The 27892-nt window shown below is 33.2% G+C and overlaps 3 protein-coding genes across 5 annotated transcripts; 2 read left to right on the top strand and 1 right to left on the bottom strand.

Annotated features, from left to right (window-relative positions):
• Positions 1–2031: 2031 nt before the first annotated feature.
• On the top strand, positions 2032–12592 carry LOC132754452 (ganglioside GM2 activator-like). Of its 3 annotated transcripts, none has more exons than XM_060745082.1 (4): positions 2032–2192; positions 7081–7285; positions 7769–7955; positions 8377–8515. In XM_060745082.1, exons 1-4 carry the CDS (start codon positions 2117–2119, stop codon positions 8500–8502), a joined length of 594 nt encoding a protein of 197 aa, XP_060601065.1. In that variant the 5' UTR covers positions 2032–2116; the 3' UTR covers positions 8503–8515. The 3 variants fall into 3 exon arrangements, with proteins under 3 accessions (XP_060601065.1, XP_060601064.1, XP_060601063.1); XM_060745081.1 differs by lacking the exons at positions 7081–7285; positions 7769–7955; positions 8377–8515 and adding exons at positions 11057–11261; positions 11814–12000; positions 12454–12592 and having other exon boundaries at positions 2054–2192; XM_060745080.1 differs by lacking the exons at positions 2032–2192; positions 7081–7285; positions 7769–7955; positions 8377–8515 and adding exons at positions 9869–10029; positions 11057–11261; positions 11814–12000; positions 12454–12592.
• A 3023-nt stretch (positions 12593–15615) lies between these two features.
• Positions 15616–17393, top strand: LOC132754454 (ganglioside GM2 activator-like). Its single transcript, XM_060745084.1, has 4 exons — positions 15616–15773; positions 16387–16600; positions 16937–17123; positions 17263–17393. The coding sequence occupies exons 1-4, from the start codon at positions 15698–15700 to the stop codon at positions 17386–17388; spliced, it is 603 nt and encodes a 200-aa protein (XP_060601067.1). The 5' UTR covers positions 15616–15697; the 3' UTR covers positions 17389–17393.
• An 84-nt stretch (positions 17394–17477) lies between these two features.
• LOC132754453 (uncharacterized) lies at positions 17478–22752 on the bottom strand. The gene is made up of 7 exons (XM_060745083.1): positions 22610–22752; positions 21951–22031; positions 21603–21692; positions 20647–20748; positions 20248–20362; positions 19514–19695; positions 17478–18118 (listed from the first exon to the last, which is right to left on the bottom strand). Exons 3-7 carry the CDS (start codon positions 21639–21641, stop codon positions 17930–17932), a joined length of 627 nt encoding a protein of 208 aa, XP_060601066.1. The 5' UTR covers positions 21642–21692; positions 21951–22031; positions 22610–22752; the 3' UTR covers positions 17478–17929.
• Between the last annotated feature and the right edge of the window lie 5140 nt (positions 22753–27892).

The raw sequence follows: 27892 nt of genomic DNA on the forward strand, positions 1-27892 counted from the left end.
AATAACGTCTACACAAACAAACAAAATTTATTGGCAAGTCAACATTAGTATTTCACATTATAAGTATATTTTTAGACAAGATAACAACAGTTTAAGACAAGAAAGCATGATGCGGTATTGACTTGTCTAAACACCGTCACATTTTGTCAGATTGCCATGTCATTGTGTTCAAATTCGGTGTTATCTTGCCAAAAGAATGTATTTTATGCCAAAATAGTATGCTGTCTTGTCCAACTGTGGTGGTAAATTGTCAAGAAATTGTCTTATAATATGAAACAGTACTGTTATCTTGTCAGAACTTGGTGTTAACTTGTCAAACTCATGTCTTTTCGTGTCGGCTAGTAGTGTTATCTTGTTCAACGGTTATATTGACTTGTCTGAGTATTGTCCTGTTTTGTCACACTGTTATGTTGCTTTGTACGAGGTGGCGTTATTCTGTCTTATTGTGCCAAAAAATCATGCTTCCTTGTCTAAAACTGTTGTAATCCTGTCTAAAAATATACTTATTCTGTGAGATACTAGTATTGACTTGCCAATGAACCTTTTTTATATTGTGTAAACGGTATCTTATTATGCCAAACAGTATTGTTGACTTGTCGAAAGATGGTATTCATGTCTAAACACTGCCTTATTTTCTCAGATCGCATTGCTATTTTATCCGAAATTTATGTTAACCTGCCTAAACACCAACTTGTTATGTGAAATAATGGTGGTATCTTTACAAATTATGGTTATAAACTGTTAAAACGCTATTTAAGTTTGTCAAACTGTCATGCTATTATGTCCAAATGTAGATTTAACTTGTCTAGATTCGTCTTATTATGTCAAATTATCATATCATCTTGTCGAAACGTGGTAATGACTTGTTTAAAATTACTTTCTTTTTGTCAAAGTGTCATTTTATTTATCAAGGTTCGATGTTAATTAGACTAAGCATCGTCCTTTTATGGCGAAGAATCATTTTTCCTTTTCAAATGTGGTGTTGACTAGTTAAAACACAGTATCATTATTTAATACAGTGGCGTTGACCTGACAATTTGTTACGTTAACTTGTCGAAATACCGTCTTATTATGTCAGATAATCGTGTTATCCTGTCCAGATGCGATATTGTCCAAATTTAGTATCACGTGACCAGAGCCCGCGCAGAGCGTGAAATGATAGAGCAAAAAAGATAACGGGGCAGTTTAACAAAATCAGACAACGCTTTCTCAAGACAGAAGTAAATTTGAACAAAATAACACAATTATTAGACATAATAAGACTGTTTTTGTTTTTAACAATTAAACATCAAATTTTGACAATATAGCACTTCTGTTTTACATTATAAGACCGAGTTTTGACAAGTCATTTACCACATTTCGACAAGATACCGCAACTTTTTGATTTTATAAGATTGAGTTTTAACCAGTCAAAACTGCTTTTTGACAAAATAGCATACAGTTCATCATAATAAGGCATGATTTAGTCCAGTCAACACCCCATTTCGGCAAAATAATGCGAATATTTGATATAATAAGACAATTCAGTAGTGTGCGTTGGCAAAGAAACACTTCTGTTTGACACAATAAGACAATAAACAAAATATCATAGCAGTTTGATAAAATGAACATGTGCTTTGACAAGTCAACACCAAAGTTCGACAAGAGAACACTACCGTTTTAATTTGATCAGACAGTCTTTTGACAAAACAGCTCCACAATTTGACCAAACTTTGCGCGACTAGTTGACATAATATGACACATTTCAGACAAGCCAAAATGACATTTTGACATGATAACACTACTGTTTGAAATAAAAAAAACAAAATTGAGACAAGTCAACATCACATTTTGCAGACATTAGACTTTTGTTACGCATAATCATGCAATATTTAGACAAGTCGACAAAATACTATGACAACACAACACTTTATTTGACATAATAAGACGCTTTCTAGGCAAGATAAAAAGAAATGTAATAACATGAGGTAGCTATGGCGTTCCATTAAAAAGATGACGTAAAATGTTTTTATCGTTCGACCTCGCGCGCTTATCTGTTTGGCAGCACCAGATCTAAATTATATGACCAATTTTGGATACATTTCATCATAGGGATTTTGATGTTTGAAGTGTAAAAATGTTCCGACTTGTTATTTTCCTGTGTGCGTTATCCACTTCATTTGCCGTTCTTCATCTGAAACTCGTGGACTGTAGTAAGTAAACTTCTAACTTTATTTCTATAGACATAGAGAATATGTATAAACTATTCACGGATATAGCGAAGCCGTTTTATTACGAAGCCATTTTATTAAATGCTTTTCTTTGATTTATAGAAATATAACAGTGAAATATAAAACTGATATTTCACTGTTTGAAACAGTGAAATTATCAATTTGATAATTTCACTGTTTTGAATTTTTAAAGGCCCGTAACGTTGTTTCAGTGATATACCAGCGTGTACAGCACTGGGAACCAAGGTAATGAAGTGACGTCGTAAATGGCGTTACGATGTATTATTTTTGCGCGCTTTTCATTTAGTTTTAGGTTAAACTGTCTTTTTAAACGTTTCTTTGCATATAATAAAAAAAATATTTAGTTTAGTGTAAGATCGAAATATATTTCACCTCGTCAACACCAAAAGTTACTATTTCACTCGTGGCTCTGCCACTCGTGAAATACACCTAATATTATAAGAATCTTACACTGGCTGCCGGTACAGACCGGAATATCTAGCTCGAGGGTAATTGTTTACGGCGGTAACGAGGCTCTGTCGAGATAGCCGGTGTTTGATTCTCTTTCTTGCATATTACATATCAATTATTTTCAGAATAGAAATTACAAAAACGGATATTCTTGTAACGCACTTTTTTCTTATAGAACGCTAATTCTCAATAAAACACAGCATTTGATGTTCCACTGGGTAGCTCCTATACGAAGGTTTTTCTTGAGGTCAAAATGTCGTTAGAAAGGTGGCTGCCACTATTTCTAATAGGGACTTCCTCAGTTTTACATTTCTATCTGTTATTTTTCTTTTACAAGTACCATTAATGCCCTAAAATGTAACATACGTTACTGTCGCCAACTATAATTTTAAACTTTGAAAATGTGTTTCAGAAAAATAAGTTCCAGAATAAACGAAACCGATGTGCAATTAGTCATTGCTGCGTGTATATACACTGATTATTGGTAAAAATTTAATTTGACTGTTAAAACCTCATTGACATAATGGATGATCAAATGTCGCCAAATGCATATAAATAAATAGTGACAAACCTAAAACAGTTAGAAGTGAAACAGAAATTACATAATTAAATCGATACATGCTTAATAATACAGCATATATGTAATTATAATTAAAAATAAGCTTGCAGCCTCTCAAATATCATTCTATTTTCGGAATTCTTTATTTTTTATTCACATTTTTTCAACAGCATTTTAAAAAGAAACATACGTTACCATTGTTTAAGAGCTAATCCATTCAAAGAAGACTCCAAACAAGAAAGAAAATTAACATGTGTGTAACTCTGATATATAAACCTCAAATTATGGCGGGTTATACGCTCTCCCATCATTTTTCAACCCACTTTCATTATAAAAATGAAACATACGTTACAGAAACATACGTTACCAACTTTTTAAAGTAATTTTATCAAAAGGGAAATTGAAGTCAGAAAGCACGTATAACAGCAACACAAACTTCAATTTGACATAAGTAAGTAAATTTTGTTAACTTTGGTCGAGTTTTAGCTTGTTTAAGTAACCACAGTGAAACAAACGTTACTTTTATCAAACAGACTTTATATTGTTTACACATGCACATATAAAAACATAAAATCGCATTTTTATGACAATAAAATGATGTACATTTGATTCCTAAATAAAACAGTTGATTTCAATTCCGTTATAAAGTTCATAAATAAGCCAGTGTGAAACATACGTTACTCCAACTTACAATTCAACAGTTTTTGAAAATTAAAGATAAAATTTGGATTAGCATGCCTGTTAGTAACGGTTACCTTGTATTAGATGTAAGAAGATACAAAAGTGTTTTTGCAAAGGAAAGATATGTTAATAATATGTTGATGTACCAGCAGAAATGTTAAAAATATATTACAAGATATTGAGGTTCTCAGCAACAACTGATTGGATCTGCAAAGAGCTTATACTGGCCGTATTTCATTCTATATATAATAATGTTAAAATAATATCCATAAATACAAATTATTTTACAAAAAATAAAATTGTTTTCGTAACCTTTACTTGTATTTGAATAAAATGAAACATACGTGACATCCTACATGGGGATAAATATAGAACTGCTTAGCAATAAATTTTCCTTATATGAAGAAAGTGGAAAGTTGAATGTTTTCTAAAAAAAATTCTAAATACAACATTTATGTATGCATTCGACCTCTCATTTATTATATATGATATCTATCCTTTGAATGAAGACATAAAATAATCATTTCCAAAATTGACTCTTTTTGCTTTCTACGAGTATTTAACTTTGAAGAAATTAACTGAAAATTAGCAAGGTACCCAACTTCCTTGAATTTTCCTGGGTTAGAAAGTTCCTCTAGATAGAGAATTTACAGATTTTGATATATTTTACAGACATTTGTTATTCATATGCAGCCAATATGTTACAATATTAGATCTGAAATCTACGTTACCGAGGAAATACAGTGTCATTACCGAAATAAATGCCATCCTGTTATATTATAACTTCTTGTTGAAAATATTTCTTTTGCAAACTTGCAAAATATCCTAAACTTTTACTTCAGCGATAAAAAATGACACAATGACAACATCAAATTTTTAATATTTTTCAACCTCAAATGCTTTATTTTATTGAGAATGGGCGAGTAGCGTATGATCTTACAACTTCATTGTCGCGTCAATGACGTCATTTAAAACACGCGACTTGTCTTACATGGGGGTGTAAGATAGAGTTTTCTAGCACCGGTGAAAACGGTAGATAATCCTGTCTGATATGCAAGAAATTCCGAACTTACACTGAACCAAAGAAATATCCTAACATCCAAATAGGATATGGCACATGATAATGCGATACCATACACATATGATGGCAATGCGATATAATACTCCACAATTATAAATTATAAACGACAAATCAAAAGGACAAAAACAAATTTTGAAACGGTAATGCAATGAACAAAAATAAATATTACTAAAATCAAATAGTTTAATTGGTACAGTTTGCACACGACACTGAGCGAACCCGAAAGACCGGAAACAACATTCAGATACTACTATAACAGCTGCCGCACAACACTTGACACTTGCTGATATGGAAAGGGTAAAAACCCGAAAAAGTAATGTCAACAAAATCAATTACGCAAAAATGTTTTAATGTCTAGCTTTATTTGTCATCCAATGAAAACGCTGTATTTCTTAAAAATTCTGTGCGTTAATTTTCATAGAAGAACAAAAGTCGAAACTATATCGAATTCCGTTCATAGTCGACTTCTATTTTTCATAGTACTTCATAGAACGGCATAGTGACTTAATAAAGTGAATGATTATGAGGCCAAATAAAGTTTGACACTAAATATGTTAGTATTCATCCGTAGCTGTTCCACAGAAATTAGAAACATACTCCTCCCGTCGAAGTTTCTAATTTCTGTAGAACAGCACGGATGAACACTAACATATACGTAAAGATGTTTGACCGAGTCTGTTCATAAATCGTAAAAAACGTAAAAACCTTAGGATTTAATGACTTCATGAATTAGATTACATGAAGTTACGCGGAAAAAAAATAGTAAAATTACATTATCACGGAAATTGTGTAGTACCATGTGTCTGTTTTTTACATTGGTCAAAGTTAACTTATCTTTTTCATGCAACTTAAAAAGAAGTTTTCAACCAACATACTCTGTATGTCAAATTTCTGTGTACCAAAGGAACAGAACAGCATTTTACTCCTTTCTTTAAAACAAATAACAAATATTCATCATTTATATCCAATGATTTTGTTCTCTGAAAGAATCCCCTAATACTATTTGATGAATACAAAATGTTGTATAGCCCTAGGTTAATCTAACCTCCTGTTATCGCACTGCTTTTTTGTATAGGGACAATGCGTTTGGATGAGCTACTATAAGTCGTCTGTTTAAGACAAGTTACATATGGCTAATTGATAAGGAAACAAAAAAGAGCTTTTCCTATAGAAGGGCTGGCCATTTGACTAAATATCTAAATATGACGCTTTGAATAGTGATTAAATGAAATCTTTTGAAACTGGCTCAACTGACCCTGTGCATGCATTGGTAGTTTAAAGCACTCATTGTGGTTGACCGAGCCAGTTACAGTATTTTTATTCGCTAATGTAATAAAAACACCGCTGTCCTACTGGGAAAACGACTGTTAGAAATTGACCTTTCTCCTATGGACTCGGCCCGGTGAATTTTGGTATTATTTGTTCTTTTGTAAATCAGTCACATTTGAGGTTTAATTCTGAATTCCACTGTTCTTCACTTGATGAATTAAATACTGTCTTCAACTTTAAACATTTACACTATCTAAGTCCAATGAGGCCGAAAATATAATAGGTTAGCCATCTACTTTTTTCAGAAATTTTTATGCTGGCCGGTAGTAAATTTTTAATCCATCCGCCAACAAATGAGTTCCTGGAGAATACACAAAAACAACTTTTAAAGTCATCATATAACACACAAAAACTACACAATATAATAAATACACTTTAATTATGACCAATCTAACTAGAGATGACTTAAATTGGGCCACTTCAAATTTTTAAAGAACTACTTTCTAGACACGGTTTGGGTCTAATTCCGTACCGGGTTGAGACCCTATGTGGGAAAGATGGTTGGTTGTATTTTAAACTTTCGTTATGTTGTGCCATTTTTAAAGTAAGAAAGGTGTAGTTTGCATCATTATATATATACTACTTATGTAGTCGTGTATAAACGAATGTTAGCTATGTATCCCTCGACGTGCAGATCGGGTAATACAAGCTAATAACCGTGTTCACTGAGTCATATGACCAACCAACAGTTATAATTACTAATATTGGAGTATAGGTAATAAATTAAATAATGTTATCTTTTTTTCTAGACCACAGTCCAAATAAAATCATACACTTCGAACATGCACATCTGAGCGCAGATCCAGTCCACATTCCGGGACCAGAGACTGGTTCCATTGATGTTCAAGTCCTGCAGCCAATTGCAGGAAACCACTTCCAGCTGAATGTACACGTGGCCAAGAAAGTTTTATTCGGATATGTGGGCGTTCCTTGTATAAGTAATGTTGGAAGTTGGTAAGTGTCTGAACTCTGTTGTGGATACTTACGGTCAAAAACAAAAGTCTTTACAAATAACTTGGCAGAAAAAAAAAGTTTAATAAGGACTTTTGTCTGATTATATGTAACACAACGTTTCATTTGTTAAAGGAAAGATAAAAACATTCTGTAATATATCCAACCAATAAGTGAATTAACAATAATCATGAAACAAGAACATTTTGTTGTATGTCCTCTTAATTTCTATAGTTTCTAGTTGATTTTAGTTCGAATGTATTGCAAACTATAAGCTTGTTATTTTAAAACGCTCTAGAATCCGTTCCTGGTATCAACCAGTATTAAGCTATGAGTGTAAAGTTTCCTGCTCAATGAAACAATGAAACTTTCCCTTAATGGGGTTTGAACCCACGCGGCCAGCAATCATTAAATTACAAGTCCGACGCGTTAACCACTCCGCACGAATCTATAGATTTTGTAAACATTTATACATTTTTTGTAAAGTCATTACGAGCTGTGTGATTTGTTGAGTGGCAGAAGTTTTGACAATGCCAATCATTGTCCAAACGAAATACTGACATCGACACCGGACTTCCCATGCGCATGCCCATTCAAGCCCGGAACTTACCATCTAAACCCAACTACGTTCATCATCCCGGAATTAGCTGGCGTCTGGAAATTTCTTGCCGCGGTAACACTATTTTTAAATTTATAATTTTTCATGTATATTTTTAGTATGAATATCATGTATATAGACTTAAAACGAGCATCTTTGTCATTTAAGTGACTTCATATTTTCCTAGTCTACTTGTTACCTGTCCTTAAAGCACTATTTAAACAGAGTCAACAGCTATATTGTTTTGCTTTTTTTTCAATAACCCGATAGACCAAATCGTATTTTCATATCAATTCTTTTTACATTGCATAATGTAAACGTTTACACATGTAAGCGATAATTACACTCAAGGACTATGAAAACAGAAGTTTGTAAGACTCAGGGTTGGAATTTACATTTTTATGGAATGTATTTATTTAGAAATGTTTATATAGTTCTACAATTCAAAATGTTTTACGGAAACATTTAAAGTTTTAACTTAGCATATTGTCTGCAGGGTGACTACAAGGCTCATGCTGAAATCAAGGACACATCAACTAACGAAATTGTCGGCTGCTACGACGTGCAGGTATCCACTGCGGCCGACTGTAGTGGTCTTGGATGTATTTTCGGAAAGAAATAAATAATTAACTGTATACTGACTTGTTTATAAATCATAATATAACTTACGTACAATTTCTTTCTTTTACTTAGATACTAATTTACTAGCATTATAGTTAATCAGCTCGCTCTATTCAAAGTTTTGTAAAACATATTTTAGTTTAATTCATAAAAATGTAATTCATTTTTCGAATTGTAACGATAAAGGCGATTTGCCAAAGCCAACCAATGAGGAGTTTTATATATTCTATTACGATAGAAAAAATATAGAACCTATATGTCTTCTAGGTGTATTGCCAATAGTTCTCTCAAAACTTCCTGTGATACTAAGAAATTAACAGTGATATGATACACTTTAACAGGTGATATAACTTAAATACTTAGTTAGAATTTGGGCTCAATGTCATGTTTCAGCATGTGAAATGAAAGATGATGTGTCTTATGTTAAGATACAAAGGCCAAGGTACAATCATTGATTCAAAACAAGATTGCATTTGTGAACAATTACACAAGGTCGCCTTTCAGATTACAGTTAAACTTTCCTGTTAAAATTCTACATGGCTTTTTTAAGCGCAAGAGCCTGTCTGTGATTGAGACCATTCTTTATAAGTGGTTGGTTACTTGAAGATTACATATTTGAGTTAGAATCTGCTATGAATCTAATCATGTACTCAATTGCAAAAGAAAGTGTACACTTGGTTACATGGACATTCTGTTTACGTATTTGAGGCAAACTTGGTATCACAATTTGCAAAAAATGTATATATATTGACCACATAATGGTTTACTTTGTATTGAAATTTGTCAGTATTTTGGCTTCATGTTAATACCTGAAGGGCGAAAAGTAAAGTTTGCAGAATAGTGGCTTTTCTTATTTCGTGTTTAAGTATCAGTATCTCGTAAATGGATCAACAAAGTTATTTGAGACTACATGGAACACTCATAACGTCATAAGGACACTTTCTTTTGCAACAGTTTCTGTGTATAATTAATGAAAAATATTATCATGCTCATACTTGGGGTCCTGACAAAAGCTTGATGTCAAAGACACTTAATTTGTCCGTCACACTATATAGGCTAAATACGGTCATTATTATGGATCGAACTTTAAACAAGATAAGAACGGTTATTTTAAGTGTGTCAATCTATATCGTCAAAGTTCGGGCCACAAGAAAAATAATCGGGGCTAGAATATAGGACAAATGAATAAAAACAAATTTCGTAGAAATATCGCAAATCTATGAATGAAATTACATTGAAACTGGCATTAAGATGTAGAACAATTATAAAGGTAACCTTTGAACCTTTCATCACACCGTGCTAGAAACAACTTAATTTAGAAAATAACGATGACGTCAAATGTTTTTATCGTTCGACCTTGTGAGCTTATCTGTTTGGCAGCACCAGATCTAAATTATTTGACCGATTTTGAAGACATTTCAACATACGGATTTTGATGTTTGAAGTGTAAAAATGTTCCGACTTGTTGTTTTCCTGTGTGCGTTATCCACTTCATTTGCCGTTCTTCATCTGAAACTTGTGGACTGTAGTAAGTAAACTTCTAACTTTATTTCTATAGACATTAAGAATATGTCCAAGCTATTAACGGATATAGCAAAGCCGTTGTATTACAAGGTTTTCGGTGGTTTATAAAAATATAACAGTGAAATGTAAAACTGATAACAATTTGATAATTTCACTGTTTTGAATTTAAGTCCGTTACGTTGTGTCAGTGATATTCCAGCGTGCACAGTACTGGGAACCAAGTAAATGAAGTGACGTCGTAAATGACAACATCAAGATACTATTAGCAGCTGCCGCAAAGCACTGGCACTTGCTACTGTGACTACAGTATACCAATGTAGAAAGGATAAAAAAACGAAAAAGAAATGTCAGCTGTTTTAATTACGCAAAAATGTAGAAATGATGTTTGACCGAGTCTGTTCATGAATTGTAAAAACGTAAAAACGTTAGGATTTTATGACGTCATATATAAGATAACATGACGTTGAGTGGACTAAATAGTATTAGTGGATTCCTTCAGAGAACAAAATCTATGGATATAAATGATAAATATTTGTTATTTGTTTTAAAGAAAGGAGTAAAATGCTGTTCTGTTTCTTTGGTACACATAGAAATTCGTCATATAGTGCATTTTGGTTGAAAACTTCGTTTTAAGTTGTATAAAAAAATAGGTCAACTTTTACCAATATAAACAACAGACACATGGTGCTACACCATTACTGCGATATAAGTGATTACACGAATTTGACTCCTTTCTTTAAAGCAAATAACAAATATTCATCATTAATATTCATAGATTTTGTTCTCTGAAGGAATCCACTAATACTATTTAATCCACTCAACGTGATGAATATGAATTCTATGTCACTTTCTAATCGTATTAATAACTTATATAGTTGTCTGAAAACGAATGTTTGCAACCCTAGACGTGCAGCTCGGGTAATATAAGCGTATAACCTTGTTCACTGAATCATGTGACCGATCGCAAATCTTTATTACTAATATAAGAGTGAAGATACTATTAAATTAAATAATGTTCTCTTTTTTTCTAGATCACAGTCCAAATAAAATTGTACACTTCGAACATGCACATCTGAGCGCGGATCCAGTCCACATTCCGGGACCAGAGACTGGTACCATTGATGTACAAGTCCTGCAGCCAATTGCAGGGAACCACTTCCAGCTGAATGTACACGTGTCCAAGAAAGTTTTATTCGGATATGTGGGCGTTCCTTGTATAAGTAATGTTGGAAGTTGGTAAGTGTCTAAACTCTGTTGTTAATACTTACGGTCAAAAACAAAAGTATTTACAAACAACATGACAGAAAATAAGTTTTATAAGGATTCTTGTCTGATTATATGTAACACAACGATTTCATTAGTTAACGGAAAGATAAAAACATTCTGTAACATATCCAACCAATAAGTGAATTAACAATAATCATAAAACATGTCGTCCAGTTGACCACTGAAAAGAACTTTTTGTTGTATGTCCTCTTAATTTCAATAGTTTCTAGTTTATACTAATTTATTTTAGTTCGAAAGTATTGCAAACTATAAGCTTATTAAAACCCTCTAATATCCGTTACTGGAATCAACCAGTATTAAGCTATGAGTGTAAAGTTTCTTGCTCAAGTAAAACAACGGCTTGCCCTTGACGGGGTTTGAACCCAAGCGACCAGCAACCCTTAAATTACAAGTGTGACTCCGGTACGAATCTATAGATTTTTAGTCATCACATGAAATTTCATGAATATTCACCGAAAATGTTTAGCTTAAATGGTAAACATTTATACATTTTTTGTAAAGTCATTACGAGCTGTGTGATTTGTTGAGTGGCAGAAGTTTTAACAATACCAATCATTGTCCGAACGAAATACTAACATCGACACCGGACTTCCCATGCGCATGTCCATTCAAGCCCGGAACTTACCATCTTAACCCAACTACGTTCATAATCCCTGAATTAGCTGGCGTCTGGAAATTTCTTGCCTCGGTAACACTATTTTCAAAATTTATCATTTTTTTCAAGTATATTTTTAGTATGAATATCATGTATATAGACTTAAAACGAGCATCTAAGTCATTGTTTTAATTTTTTAATTGACGTCATACTTGCTACCTGTTTGACTAAACAGAGTCAACAGCTATTTTGTTTTGTTTAAGTTTTCAATTATCAATCTTCTAAATGTCTTAGACAAGATCGTATTTTTTTATCAGTTCTTTCTTACAATGCATAATGTAAACGTTTACTGCACAGTTGAAATAAGCAATGATTACACTCAAGGACTACGGAAAAAGAATTGTTAGACTCAAAATCATGAAGATTGGAATTAACATTTTTATGAGTTGTACTATATTTACTAATGTTTATATAGGTCTACAGATCTAGAATTCAAATGTTTTGGGGAAGCATTTAAAAAAAATCAATTTTAACTTTTATCTACAGGGTGACTACAAGGCTCATGCTGAAATCAAGGACACGTCAACGAACGAAATTGTCGGTTGCTACGACGTGCAGGTATCCACTGAGGCCGACTGTAGCGGACTTGGATGTATTTTCGGAAAGAAATAAATAATTAACTGTATACTGACTTGTTTATAAATCATAATATAAGTACATTATAGCATTATAGTTAATCAGCTCGCTCTATTCAAAGTTTTGTAAAAGATATCTTAGTTTTATTCTAAAAAATGTAATTTATTTTTCGAATTGTAACGATAAAGGCGATTTGCCAAAGCCAACCAATGAGGAGTTTTTATATATTCTTTTACGATAGAAAAAATTGATATAGAAGCTATATGTCTTCTAGGTGTATGCCAATAGTTCTCTCAAAACTTCCTTTGATACTTAGAAATTAACAGTGATATGATACACTTTAACAGGTTATATAACTTAAATACTTAGTTAGAATTTGGGCACAAGGTCATGTTTCAGCATGTAAAATGAAAAATGATGTGTCTTATGTTAAGATACAAAGGCCAAAGTGCAATCATTGATTCAAAACAAGATTGCATTTGTGAAAAATTGCTATGCGACGGCACTATACATGTACATCAATAAATAGTAACAACGGAATATAAGTATATTTTTAGTTTTTAAACAATGAAACTTTGTGATGATCATAATGCAGTAGAATTTACTGAATTTGGAAGTAGGTCACTAGGTCAAAATATAGGTCAACTATTATAGCAATTCTTTATCTTAAACTGTACTACGGATCAAAATGTCGAATGATTTGCCGAACAGGAGCACATAAAAAATCGACAGACTGGAACCCAGGCTAATGAAAAAGTGCTCATGACCCCAAGGCACGGCTTATATTGTTCCAAGGGCCATAAATTGAACAATTTTTGTAAAGGTTCACAATGTTTCATACCAAATATCTTAGCTTCAGCTTTTGAAGCTTCAAAGGATAATTATCCCAGAAGCTTTTACTATAATTATGTTTGAAATGAAAATCTATGCCTCCAGGACAGCGCCAATTTTTACCCCATGGCCATAATTTGAAAAACTTTGTAAAGGTCAACTGCACAATGTTATATACCAAACATCTTACCTTTAACCTTTGTCATTTCAGTGGTTTTTAAAGGTCACATAACAGGGAAACCTTTTGGTCAATTTTGACACGAAAGGCAAAATATTAACAAAATTGATAGAGGTTCACTTCCCACTGTTTCATGCTAAATATCTTAGCTCTAGCCTTGTCATTTCAGAGAAGTTTTTTTAAAGATTTTAATATATATACATAATACTAGTAAAATCTATAACCCCCGGGGTGGGGCCAATTTTGACATTAGAGGCAGACTTTTAACAACTTGGTAGAGGACCTATAGATGATTTCATATATTAAATATCAAAGATCATGGTCTTGTATTTTCAGACAAGGAGTTTGTTCCAAATTTTTACTATATATTCATAATGAAGATCAATGACCACCCGGGACAATATTGACCCCAGCTGTATAATTTGAACAATGTTAGTATAGGTCCACTACACAATGTTTCGTGGCAAATATCTAACTTTTATCTTTTGTCAATTCAGAGAAGATTTCTCAAGTTTTTACTATTTACATATAAGAAAAAACCTACGGCACCCGTGGTCGGGTCAAATTTTACACTGGGGGCAAAATTTGAACAATTTTGGTAGGTAGTGGACCTATATATGATATTATATACCGAATATCAAAGCTCTAAGCCTTGTACCTTCTGACAAGAACATTTTTATATTTTTTTCACTATATGTACATATTGAAAATCAATGACCCACGGGGTGGGGCTGATTTTGACCCCAGGGCTATAATTTGAACCATCTTGGAATAGGGCCACTACAATATATTTCAAACAAATATCTAGCCTTTGTCATTTCAGAGAAGAATATTTTTTACTACATAATAAAGCTTTTACTACATAAAAAGAAAAACCTATGAACCCCGGGGCGGGGCTAATTTGATACTACAGGCAAAATTTGAAGGACTTTTTAGAGGACCTATATATTATATTATATACCAAATATCAAAGCTCTAAGCCTTGTATCTTCAGACAAGAAGCTTTTACTTTATGTAAATAATGTAAATCATTAGCCCTGTGGCGTGGTTATTTTTGACAATCTGAGACAAAGCCAGTCTTTGATTATGTAAAAAAAGAAAGAAACAGAAGGGAGTCCTGGACAAGAGGTTAACGTATTTGCCTATCAAATGGTTGTAGGCTCGATCATTATTCCAGTCGTTCTATGCGTATACACAGCTATACCAGGTCGTCATAGATAATTGTATTCTACAACAATCGTTCTGCTTCATATATATATATGGCAGGTCAAAGAAAACACCTGACTAATTTATTAAAACTATGTAGGTCGAATAAGATAAGTGGCGTCCTTGGTGGATTTCAAATAGATAAAATGACATAAATATAGTTAACATTTCTTTACAGTCGGTGGACGTTTTCGGGAGTAAGTCTGTTTACAAAACTGAAACGGCTCGATAAAAATTGCGTACAGAAATAATTTTTAACTAAGAAAGGACAATTGCTTTAAAATTGGAAGACATGTTCTTTTTAAACCAAATGGTCCATGATTATTAAGATTTTCTGATCTAATTTGATAGAAGTCTTGCTGAAATGTCCATCACTTACCGCCGTGGAAAAAGGTCATGGTGTTATGAAAGTACTCAATTAATTTTGAAAGACACAATCAAATATACCAAAAATACACACGAAAAAAATAGAAAAGTAGTATGTACTTCAGGCAGTGAATTAGACGAGTATTTTACAAACTGTATGGTCATAATTAGACCTCTGAACAAACTTTTATGCTAATGCCAGAAAAAACGGTGCGTATTAGTATGTGTATTTGTAAACTATATATTTATTGGCAACTTTCGAACTACTAAAAGACATAAGTGAAAGCTTTGACATTCCTTAATTGACCGATGAAAAAAAAAACGTTTATATGACAGTAGCATAATTTCATATCTACTTTCAAAACGTTCAAATATATATATACATTTGAAACATTTGAATGTCGAAAAAGTTCACCAAATACATTATGTACAGACGTCGTTAGGTCGAATGTTTTCTTATCAGCTAATATCGTGATGGTTTCAACAATGAAGAATTGGATGATCTTATAATGAAGATAAGAACGGAAGGAACTATCTTGTAATCAGTTCATCAGGGAATATTAGAAAGTGAAGATGTTGAGAATTTTGGTCTGTCTCGGTGCTGTGTCTGTGGTATCTGCTTTACTTCCCTTTAAATTAACGGATTGTAGTAAGTTTATTTTTGTTGCTGTTTAGACTACATTTGGTTTTATACAGAATTTATTTCAGTTCGATTGTGTGGAAAGCTATGACACACTCTCGAAACCGTTCCCGGAACCAACCAGTATTGAGCAATGAGTGTAAAGTTTCTTGCTCAACCAAACAACGGCTCGCCCCTGATGGGGTTTGAATCCGCGCGGATAGCGATCATTAGATTACAAGTCCGACGCGTCAACCACTTGACCGTGCCGCCACTAAGGCTTGACTGCATTTATGTCTTCGCCTTATTTACTTTGATGGTAGTGGTATTGGTAGTTTTCACTCAGGATCACGACAGTAAGCCACATTGAATTACCAGAGCATAGTTCAGCCACCGGTTCCTGGGCAGGCGGTCAAGCAGTTTACCAGTACTTGTTGCCTTCACTTCTGTAAGGAACTGAAACTTCTGTATATTCCAGAGCAGAGGTACAGTGCGAATGATCGTTGAAAAGAAGGAAAAATTAAGCAATACACTCTATTATATTGAACACAGTATATTGGTAGATGATGGTCAGAATTCTGTATATTTAGGCTTTAATTTGGAGGGAAAAGTTATGATAGTGATCTTGTAATTTTCTTTTCAGGCAAAAGTTCTAACAAACTTGTAAACATTAGCAACATACACATCAGCAATATAGACCCAATTCATATACCTGGCAATGAAACAGTGTCAGTAGACGTTGAGCTGTTTAAACCTATCGACGGCCGTCATTTACGAGCGGAACTTACTATCGTGAAAAAGGCATTCTTGGGATATATTGTTATTCCATGCTTTGAAGATCCTAGTAAATCAGTCTGGTGTGTAGTATACACTTCATAATTACTTCTTTGATTAGTTGTATTTTGTTTTCTGTTTTTTTTTATTAATATCATGATGCTATGAATCAACTTTTTTTAAAATTTTGTGTCTTAGATAAGTCTTTCGCAACAAGTATTTCGTATCCGGCGTTACACTTGTGTTTCTGAAATATACGAATTTGCAATTGCTTATATGACTGAGTTATCTCATCTGTCAAAGAAGTTCACTGTTATTTGTTTCTCGTACAAAGTTTCAAGCCTTAATAAATCGGTTTTAAAATTTATAATGCATGCGCTATTGGCCTGCCTCTATTTTGAAATATATGTGCCTTTCAGTTCATGGGAGTTGTGCGATATCTTAAGCGGCCGCCACTACAACAATGTCCACCATTGTCCAATGGAAGTAGTGGCCAGCTCACCAGATATAAACTGCGCATGCCCTTTCACTCCTGGAACATATCATGTCAATCCGACACATTTTGTAATTGATGGATTACCTCAGGCTGTCAAATTCCTTGCGCAGGTAAGGTTAAAATATAATTAATATAATTTTTTTTTGCTTTGTTGTTGCTTTTTCTCTATAAAAACAGCATAAAAGATTCTATTGTATAAATCACCAATTCTTTTCACACTTTTGCGGTCATCATACAAAATTGTTTCAGGGTGATTACAAGGCACATATTACAATCACGGACACGGACACCAACGAACAGGTCGTCTGCTATGATTTACAACTATCAACGGGAACAGACTGTGTAGGACCACTATGCGTCTTTGGAAAGAAATAAATAAACTTTATTGAATTCTAGTGTATGAATAAATATACTTTTCACCAGCTTTTGTTAATTAATTATATGTAGGTCCTCTGATTGGTTATATTAGTTGAGTTATGAATAATGTTAAAGGAACTCCACTTTTTAAAGTCTAATAGCCTGAAAACATCAAATTAATAAAATTCGACTATTTTAGCGATTGTTTGGCCGAGTCTAGTGAAAAGTGACCACAGTAAGTGAGCGAATGGTCAAGTGAGCGAATGTTCACAAGTAATTGGTCCAGCTATACATCCAGTTATATAAAAAATCATCTTAAAATATTTTTGGTCCTTTTATGTCCTTTAGTTCCTTCAAGTAAATTGGATTGTAATGTACATAAGTCTGAACAAAATGTACTTTGTTTTTTTAATGATAAAAAGGTAGAAAATAATTACTTGTAACGAAACGTTCATGAAATATAACTCTTTATTTTTGCTAAATGTTGACCTTAGGGTAGTATGCGTCTGATTTTAAATTGTCATATCATGTAAAATACAGTGACAATTTTTTATCTTCTTTATTTCTTGATGTTCTTCTTTAACTTCTGTGTCTCTCTTTCTACATCTGACCTTGTGTTAATTTTTATGGTTCCCCTTGCACGTGCCAGTAGAACGTTCAGCATGAAATCACCAATGACGTCATTTCCGATTATCTCTAATTCACGTCCACGGATTTCAAAAGAGCGTTTCTCCAAATCTTTATCAAGCTGAAAATGATTGTTTGGTAATAAAGTTCTATTTATACATATGCTACGATATTATCATGAATACATTACAGAATGGTTGGTTGTGCGAACAAATAAAATGAGCGAGAACATTTACAGTTACATATATATAAAAACATATATAGGATAGGAACAAAATTTGTTTAGGACTTTATATTTTCCGTTTAACAAATTACATTTCATATAATAGGACTAAAACGCTTTGACTTTTGCTATCGGAACATTTCGGCTATAATTAATCAATAGCCGAAAACTGACGGAAAGAGCCGAACACTTGCGGTTGTGACTATTGTTTCATTTTGTATCAGTATAACGAACCTACATGGACGTGTTAGTAATTCAAGAAATAATATATCCAAATAGAGATTTTATCGCTCAATAAAATCAATGTTTGGAGTTCTGACGCGAGGAATCATATAATTTGATGCGCATCCGAACGACAAACAGTGATTTTATCAAGCGATAAAATCGCCGATTTGGACATATTATTTTGATTCTTACACGACATCAACACAATACTTATTATCAGGTAGATCTACGGCAGCATTTATTTGTTGATGTGTTAGAATCGAAATTATATACCCAAATCGGTGATTTTATCGCTTGATAAAATAACTGTTTGTCGTTTGGATGCGCATCAAATTATATCACTCGTGATATGATTTCTGCATCCGAACTCCAAACAGTGATTTTATTGAGCAATAAAATCACTGTTTGGGATACATTATTTCTTAAAAACACACACACTTTCGGTTCTTCTATGTTCAATAGGGAAAATGCGGGTCATGTTTGAATAATATTTAGAACATCGGATCCCACTATATTATTTGAATAATTATCTTCATATGTAAACCCTTTCACATTCTTTGTCCGGACAGGTATAGACGGTTTTAAAGGTTGGTTAAAGTAAACATTAAAACTGACCGTGCAAACATTTCGATTAAGACGTGTTTCTGTATCCAAGATAATTGACTATTAAAAAGTAAAACATTACGTGTATAAACAAGATAAACAACTTAAAACCATAAATAAGTTTTAAACAAAGTCATATCTCACCGGGGGAATTTATTGATTATTAATAATTTAGTTATTATTAATGAACACTTGAAAATTCATTCACCTTTTAAAGGCAAATGTCAACGTTCAGGTGCTTTTTTAAATTTAAACTGCTAAAAGATGATTTAATTTTTGTGAAAAGGCATTTATGGATCGATGAAAAAACTATCTTACAGAAAATTTGACATCTTTAACGTATCGCCATTATTGCTTTAAATAATTTAAATCACAATTTTATTATATTTTAATCAGCAACAAGTGGTGTTTTTTATGTTGTTTTTTTATATGCATATAAGTGTATTAAACTGGTTTTTCACAAACCTTAGGTTGAATGAACAGTCCTATTCTGACTTCATTGACGGCACATTTAGCTTCCCTAAACTCTGATTGCAGAGCCTGGCATACACCATAGACGGCGCCACCTGCCACTATAATCATTGAGCTGTCCGGAAGGTCCCAGTCATCACAGGTAGCTGACCCGGATGTTATCGTATATGTTGCCCCTGTAATTAAGATAACATAGCCGGTGTCACGAAGTAAAATTTACTTCAAAGAAAAATATCAACGGTCATTATTCTTTAGGAAACAAAACCCTTTTTTTTATAAAATATTGACTTGATATAAAAAAAGTATCTGTAATTACCCAAACAAATCTTTGACACGAGTGATAGTTATCATAAACAGTTTGATATTCTGCCAAAATTTATACTATATTTAACGAAGTATTTAGTTCCTACCTTTGCCTAAGTTTGTTATATTTACTTCAGTAAAACATGCGACTTGGGTGAACATGAATTATAACAAAACGTTTTTCATGCAACGCCTTGATTAGTAAAATCAAAATAAAATATTCAAACTAACTTCATTTATAGGCAAGAAATAGGTAAGTGTATGACATAATGATAATAGAATTATATCAGAGATATTATAGCCTCTGATTATATTTTTCGACTCATGAACACATTTCATATTAGATTACGGTATGAAACTTAGCTGATTATGAATTATCGACGAGGTGTTTCGAATGCGCAGTAGCATAAAAACAAAGAACTCACCGTCAATGTCGGCCATATGTGGTAGGAAAGTTTTCGCACAAATGAAGTGGGATGTAACTCTGTCACGCATCTCCTTCTCAAATTCTTCTAGTGATTGCTTCGTGAGACTGCCATTCTTGAAAGTGTAGATATTCTCATTCAGTTTATATACTTTTTATATCAGGAAAATGACAAGAAACAAAATTCAACATAAAACTTCTTTGGGAACGTTTTGTAATTGATACCAATTTATCATAATTTAAATATCGAAATCTTAAGCCATGGCTATATGAAACAATATATTATGTCGTAAATAAGCCACGTTGTTAATCACGTGCCAAATAAAAAATAAGTGACTTTTCATTTGAAATCGTTTTTTTTTTTATTTACAGTGATATTCTATGTATAAAAATAACAAACCTGCCACCAGCCTCCCATTAAAGCCACGACATGTTGTACGCCACCTTGTTTTACCAGTGTATCTAATATTGTTTTAGCTCCAGTTTCCGTGGAAGCATCTGCCTATATATTGTATAATATGTGAACAAATATTATCAAATTCAAAGTAAAACTCATTCTATAATACACATGTATTTATTATGTATTTTCAAAAATTCAGGACTCGTGACTAAGGTAGTTGTGCTTAGCCGTTCTTTTAACTGTTGGAACATAAAACCTTTGTCATATTTCATAACTTTAACGTTAAAAAAGAGAATAAATACACGTTTGGCAATTTTATGTGTTTACTCACTGTCATAACACCACTAAATGTTGCGTCGTTGCCGATAAATGTCTCAATCGCCGTTAGGTATACAAAATGTTTTGCCGCCAAAGACCCATTTAGCCTAGAAAATGGTATAATTTCGATCATTTCTTTCATTAAATTTTCAATTAGTTTTATTACATTTTCTGTGTTCTGTTAGTTTCCAAAAAGTTACTTACTGGTCATCTAACTGAGCCGGTCTTTGGCCTTTCAAATCTAAACACAAATTTATTTAAATTGATACATAATCACAAATTATTTCTCATTAATCGGTAAAATCTCAAGATGACAGGCTCCTCACGTGTTCTAAATTTATCTTAACAACACTTTAAAGCACATGTTTGTACTGGCTGAGGACAAAAATATATTCAATTCTGAGGTTTGATATGCCAACATTAAATATTACACGATCTTTACCGTTCCGCTTAATATATTACTCGTAATCACTACCCTTATTTGGTGGAGAATTTATCACAAATCAATTGACGACCATACAGTACGCAAAAAAACTCCAGGAGTGGGCATTGATAAATATATGTTGTTTAGGCAACGATACAAAATTGTAGAGCAATCATAATACCTGAAATACAACAGACAAAATAGTTATACATACTTGAATGAGTATCAAGTTAGACTGGACCTCCAGATCCATCAACTTTTTGAAATCATCCAACCTTTCCTGTGTCCTCGAGCTAACAGCAACCTGAAAACAAAGCGGTACAGTTTTTTTTAAAAAATCATAAACTCTGCCTGCCACTTATTTTTACATATCCAAAAATGTACATGTTTGCTTAAATAAGAAAAAAATCAGTTAAACATATAGAAGACAGTTTCTACAATAATACTCGTATTCTTAATAAATCTAAAGTATTTTAACTAAACCTAAGGAGGTACAAACAGTTAAATGTTAAAAAGGCAGAAATGGCGTTCCATACACGTGAACTGGTAGAAGAGTACTTACCTTCGCGCCATTTTTTAAGAAACACTCTAGTTAACCCTATACCCACTGTGCCGCATCCCCCGGGAATAAAGACGGTCTGCCCTGAAAGACATAAAAACTACGTTTGTTAGAGCAGATTCCCACACATTATCATGATCGTTTTGAGAAGACATTTTATATTTACAACTGCATCGTTAAAAATCGTACATATAGTCATCTGCATTGAATTCACAGGACAAAACAATATAAGTAGCAGTTATGGTAGTTATTGTTTTCCAATTAATCAAAAATATTTAAGAGGAGATATTCTAGTAAGATAGTTTACCGACAGCTTTTTTTCCAGCCAAATACACAATAATCTATCTTATAGTTAGTATGAAACACATTTTAAAAGGAACAAAGATATTTAGAATTTCTTGTAACGAATTTCTCACAAAAAACGGCGAGCCTCTGATAATTATAATAAAAAATGTATATAACTGAAATATGAATAGTATGAATAAAACCTTGAACTTATTTGCAATTTTAGTGAAACTTCTTATCACAACGTAGCTAAAACCTTTATCACAATACATGCGCATTAAAAAATACTCACTAATTCATTGAATAAGCAATAGAATTTTAAGAAATTAATATCACATAATATAAATTTTTACATAAACCTAACGAAAAAGTCTTACCTTTCAAAGACATTATAAATCGCGTGTGACGAGGTCAATGTTTTGCTATGTTATATTCTAAAATACTCGATAACCACGTTGTTCTAAATTATACCCCCGACATATTTACAAAAAGATATTTGAACAGAAAGGTCATATTGAAGTGTCACTAATTTAGGACATGTCTTCCGTTCGTATTTTGACTCACGAAGCATAGCAAAACAGCGACAGTTTTATACACTTAGCAAAATAATAAAAAAAAAAACTTTACATGGACTTAAAATTTGTTTGTTTGTTTGTTTGTTTCATTTTACGCCTTTTCCAACAGTATTTCAGTCATATAGGCGGGTAGTTTCCTAACCATCGTTCCTGGAGAGTTACACCAGTACTAGACTACCTTCCTCCGCGCTAAACTACCAAAGCATCTCCCGGGGATCGAACCCACGCCAGAGAGGTAAGAACTTAAAATGGGCATATTTTAATGGGCATATTTTAATTTATTATTGGTGTATCCGGATACCTCTGATTACAGTTTATTCCTTTGAGAATTTGTTTCGATTTACTCACATTTTTGTCGATCTAACCAAAAGAAACAATTTAAACACTAACAAATTCTGACCTAGAGGTCTAAATAAAAACCCAGGAATGAAAAGCGATAGTAAATGACACTTTTGAAATTCTGAATCTTTACATTAAAATCAATATTATTTATCAGAACAACTCAGTAACGTGAGTGGCCCCCGGAAACGGTAATACACGCTCGAATTATCCTCCTCATGGAGTGAACATAACGCCTGATTGAAACGTTAGGCAGGGTCCACCATTCCATCTATAGTGCCCGTGCAAGGTCGACAACGTTGTCCACCTAGTGATTTGTCATCACTCTTCGCCCAAGTTCATCCTAAATATGTTCAATCGGATTCATATGCGGGGAGACAGCGGGACACGGCAAGACATTAACAGGGTTACGGGCTAGAAAATTGACTGTTAAACGGGCAGTGTGTCGTCTTGCATTGCCTTGCTGGAAAGTCAACCCAAGACCATGAGTCTGCATGGATAGTAAAAGGGTGTTTGGGCACTGACACTTAGCTGCCGTGCAGTAGCTGTAGCAGGCAAAACATGTTGCGAAGATGATTCAGCCTAATGACGTGGTCGTCCGTTAGTGACGTCACACGAGTTGCATCAGATCTCGGACGATCATGAACAGATCCAGTATTACCTAATCGTTTACTAAGATTATGAATTGTTTGTCTAGAGCAGCCAAAATGCTGTGCAATATCCATAACCTTATCGTATGGTTTAAATTTTTTCTTTGTTCTTACTAACCCATTGTATTCAGTACACTTCAATGAGCATTTAAAAACTGTATTGATAAATAGCAATACAGTTTTTTCATTGATTCATTTAGGAAAAAAACTCAGTTGCTATACATGTATAACAGTTTTTTTTGCACCTGCTATATATCGGTTGAGTTGTTTTTTGTTTAATTTTTCCACAAAGGCGTCGGTAACGAACATTCCGAATACTATAAACAAAGAGAATCAATGAAATAAAATTTATTCTCATATATACAAATGCTAAAATCAAAAGCTACATCTGCCGAATGAATTTTTTACTCTTATCTTGAATCAATGTTACTTTCTGCCCAAGGTATCAGTTTACAATCCGTCTAAGATTCTAACATTTGATGTCTTTAAATTTTCAATGGTTGCATATCTTGTTTTATTCTTGTTTTCTTTTTTTTTCGGCAGTGAAAACACCTTCAAACAACTGCCTTTTTATAACTACCTTACGACAACATTAGATGGTATTGGATCATTTTATCTGGGGTTTCATTATTTTTTTCTTTTTGCTGATTTCTATTACAAAACCAATTTATGAAATTGCGATAAAACGGTTATAATATATAAAACACTGGCTGGGGCGTCATCTCGGGTTGTTTCTGCAAAATAAATCGTCTCGGCCTACATGGCCTAATGGCCTCGACATTTTTTTAAGCAGAAACATCTTTTGATGTCGCCCCAGCCAGTGTTTTATTCTCGTAACTAACTCATTTCATATACTATAACTATAACTTGGCATCAGCTTGTAGCATTCCAATAACCTGATTCTATTGATTTTCGGAGAGCCGCAGTAAAATAGAGAAAATAAGAATCCCCAAGATAATAAGAATCCCTTAGATTTAACAATAATGTTTTTTTCGAAGTTGTGAATAAGAGCTTCTGTGTAAGACGTTTACTCAATATGACAGCGTGCTCTGTGTAAGAAAATCGGCATTTAAGTCGCCGTGCATGATACAACCTCAAATTTTGAATTTTAACAAATGTTATCAACCCTTTAAAATAATGTAAAGGGAGCGTTTACAATTTAAAACTTATTCTACACTGTACTAGTTCTGAATCAAGGCAGGGTCGAATCATAGAAGATACATTACAAAACATGTCTAAAGAATCCATTTTAGTTTTTAACCACAGTCAATGTAACATTTAGTTTCTTTTCCAATTTTACTTTAGACAATCACGGTTATCTTTTGTCTCAACATTTGTCAGAATGTTAAAAAGTTTTCACAGATTTGCCTTTGTAGAACTCCTTTGCAAGAACAGGCTATGGTACATGGCTGTATATTGCCCGAACAAACACAAAACTCACTGCAAAAATTAGAACAAGTTCATACAAGGTCACTCATACAGTTCCAGTGCGGCTGAAGGTTGTGTCATAAGCTGTGAATTGTACATTCCTGTCTTTTGTCTTTACAATATCAAACGTCCAATGGATCAATGGGAAAATATATGAATAGAACGCTATACAAATAACTGATATATACATTGCTGTAAATGATAACAAAGCTTGCATTTGTTGGAGATAATTTCCTTGGTCTGACCATTTTTGAAAAGAACCTGGGGTCATATAAGAGCATTGAGGAAGGTGCAATTATGATGTCCTTACAGCAGGTCAACAAACCTAAATGCAGCAGTCGTAGCATGCATTGGAAGGACTGGATCTTTCTCAAAGCAAAATCTTTAAGATCATCAGCAGCTTTAGACATTACCTGTACAGTTATCCTCTTTCCTATGCCATGGAATGATGAACAGGTATCACAACCTGTAAGACACTATGTAGAAAGTATGATACTTGTTGTAAGGTATCTGAGCATATGTTTTCTACCAGTTTTAAAGTAAATACTTTTCAAGCTGCATGATGAATAAGGAGTACAAATACATCCGTATCAGGACTAAAAACAGCAGCTTGTTGTACACATAATAAGGAAGCAAAAGCAACATGAAGGATTATCCTGCTATCAGCTTCTTCAGGATTTAAATATAAAGTTGGAACATACTCCACACATGAAGAAGTGATTTTTAAAACTGTTTAATCTAACCCTTCCTGATCTATAAATAGTGGTTCTTTCATTAAGAAACTCATTCATGACAGTTTTTAGCGAGATACCTAGAAAAGAACTTTTTCAGTGCATTTTGGGTTTTAAGGCTACCTAAAATATACCTGTCAAATACTTCATGTATGTGCTGTGCACATTGACTATGTGACAAAATGTATTGCCAAAATGATAAAGTCGTCATCAGGTATGTTCTTTTTATCCGAGACTGATGGTGCAGCATCTGAAAAACATCATACAAATAAAACAGTCAGCTATACTGGAAGCATTTAACTCATCATTGTTTAACGTAGTTAGATATCAAGTTTTTCAACTTTTTTTGTTTGGGGTCCGCCTGGGCTCCTTGCCACTGGTTCTTGTTGCTGGGTCATGTGGGGGTGGGTTCATTGAACGCCACCATTCCTTGTTTATTTTGTTTATCATATTTCAAGGAAATTATGTTTCTTGGTTGAAATCATCATCTGTGCACAAACTCAAAAAAAACGGGATCATTCTCAAAGGATACAACCCTGTCTAATGACACTTCCTTAAATGAATTCATTCTGGGAAGTCTTAAATACATCTTTTCACAATCAATAAGAGCAACGCTTAATTTAAACTTGCCTTTAGACTTTACTGACCCGATTGTAAGGATTTAAGATTTTGGAATCGGATCAAAGAATCACTCTGGGTGGTTATCAATTATCTACAACAACTGTCAAACACAAAACTTTCAAGAGATTGTTTGCCTGTTTTAAGACAATTTATTAGGCTAGTTGGAAGTTCAACACCGTTTCCACTGTTAAAAAGCTTTTTGACAGCATTGTTATATGACTGTATATTGAAAGGTGTATCAGTGTATATGTTTGAGCTAAAATTATTGTCAGACGAGTAAGCAATAGCATACCGGGTACTTTACAGTTAATGGCCTTGAAAGAAACCAGCGAATGAGACATTAATATGAGTAAAGTCATAAACATTTTATTTGCAATATCTGAATCAAGCAAATCTAACTTAAGATGTTCGCAAGTTCTATCAAGTTCTTTATTATTCTGCAGCTTTCTTTCTTTCCTATTCGTAATGCATATCAGATAAACAAGTTGTTCCTATGGTAGCATGCCTCTACAGCTACAAGATCCTATTTAGAACTAAGCGACCTGGTATGAAGTGCATTATCCCCTTTCGCAGTAGATACAGAAATAAGGTTTGAGTAAAGATAATAATTTTTATCTATTGATCCATATTTGGACCATATGTTTTTAATGCTGTGATTTGTTTTAATATTGCTATGAAAGAGACTTTATGTTGAGCCTCTCTCCAGATAAACAACAAGATGTAATTGTATCGTTTAATGACTCTTCCTGATAGCTTGAGAATATTCAATTTAATTTTAATTTAGATAATAATTATTTTGATCAAATGGTTATATCTATCCAATAGAACTGCAGCTTAACAAAACGAATTTTTGAAATTTTAGTACTTCATTATTTATCTTAACATAAAAGTCAATACCAAAACTATTCATACGAAACCAATGACAAGAGAGATTACTTTGATTTTGGAATAGTGAATTATCCACACATAGATGGCAACGTACCCCATGCAACATCTTACGGGGTATATGTATCTCAGATCATACGATTCGCTAGAGCTTGTAGCCACGAAATGGATTATAACGAACGTAATATTTTCATTACTGGCAACCTTCTCAAACAGGGCTACCGCTATCATAAATTACGAACATATTTTATTAAATTTTATCATCGTTATTTCGATTTAGTTTCAAAATTCTATTGTGATTAAAACAACTCTTCTGTGACTAAGACAGAGATAGATAGTTCTTAAAGCCCTTTTGGAGTGAATTGTAATAATTTTTGTCTTCTGTCTTGCATTTTCGGACTCTTGTAGGTGATTTTCTTGCTGCTCTGCCT

This window comes from Ruditapes philippinarum, unplaced genomic scaffold (genome assembly GCF_026571515.1).
Source record: "Ruditapes philippinarum isolate M1 unplaced genomic scaffold, ASM2657151v2 ctg1338_1_1_1_1, whole genome shotgun sequence".
Classification (NCBI taxonomy): Eukaryota; Metazoa; Mollusca; class Bivalvia; order Venerida; family Veneridae; genus Ruditapes; species Ruditapes philippinarum.

Excerpts from the sequence above, each read along its gene's own strand:
- LOC132754452 (XM_060745082.1), top strand. The coding sequence starts at position 2,117 with ATGTTCCGACTTGTTATTTTCCTGTGTGCGTTATCCACTTCATTTGCC. Across the intron at positions 7,286-7,768 it reads ATAAGTAATGTTGGAAGTTG|TCATTACGAGCTGTGTGATT; the intron begins GTAAGTGTCTGA and ends TTTTTTGTAAAG. Across the intron at positions 7,956-8,376 it reads TCTGGAAATTTCTTGCCGCG|GGTGACTACAAGGCTCATGC; the intron begins GTAACACTATTT and ends TATTGTCTGCAG.
- LOC132754454 (XM_060745084.1), top strand. The coding sequence starts at position 15,698 with ATGTTGAGAATTTTGGTCTGTCTCGGTGCTGTGTCTGTGGTATCTGCT. Across the intron at positions 15,774-16,386 it reads CTTTAAATTAACGGATTGTA|GCAAAAGTTCTAACAAACTT; the intron begins GTAAGTTTATTT and ends TTTTCTTTTCAG. Across the intron at positions 17,124-17,262 it reads CTGTCAAATTCCTTGCGCAG|GGTGATTACAAGGCACATAT; the intron begins GTAAGGTTAAAA and ends AAATTGTTTCAG.
- LOC132754453 (XM_060745083.1), bottom strand. The coding sequence starts at position 21,641 with ATGGATCTGGAGGTCCAGTCTAACTTGATACTCATTCAA. Across the intron at positions 20,363-20,646 it reads TAATGGGAGGCTGGTGGCAG|AATGGCAGTCTCACGAAGCA; the intron begins GTTTGTTATTTT and ends TACACTTTCAAG. Across the intron at positions 19,696-20,247 it reads ACATATGGCCGACATTGACG|GGGCAACATATACGATAACA; the intron begins GTGAGTTCTTTG and ends TCTTAATTACAG.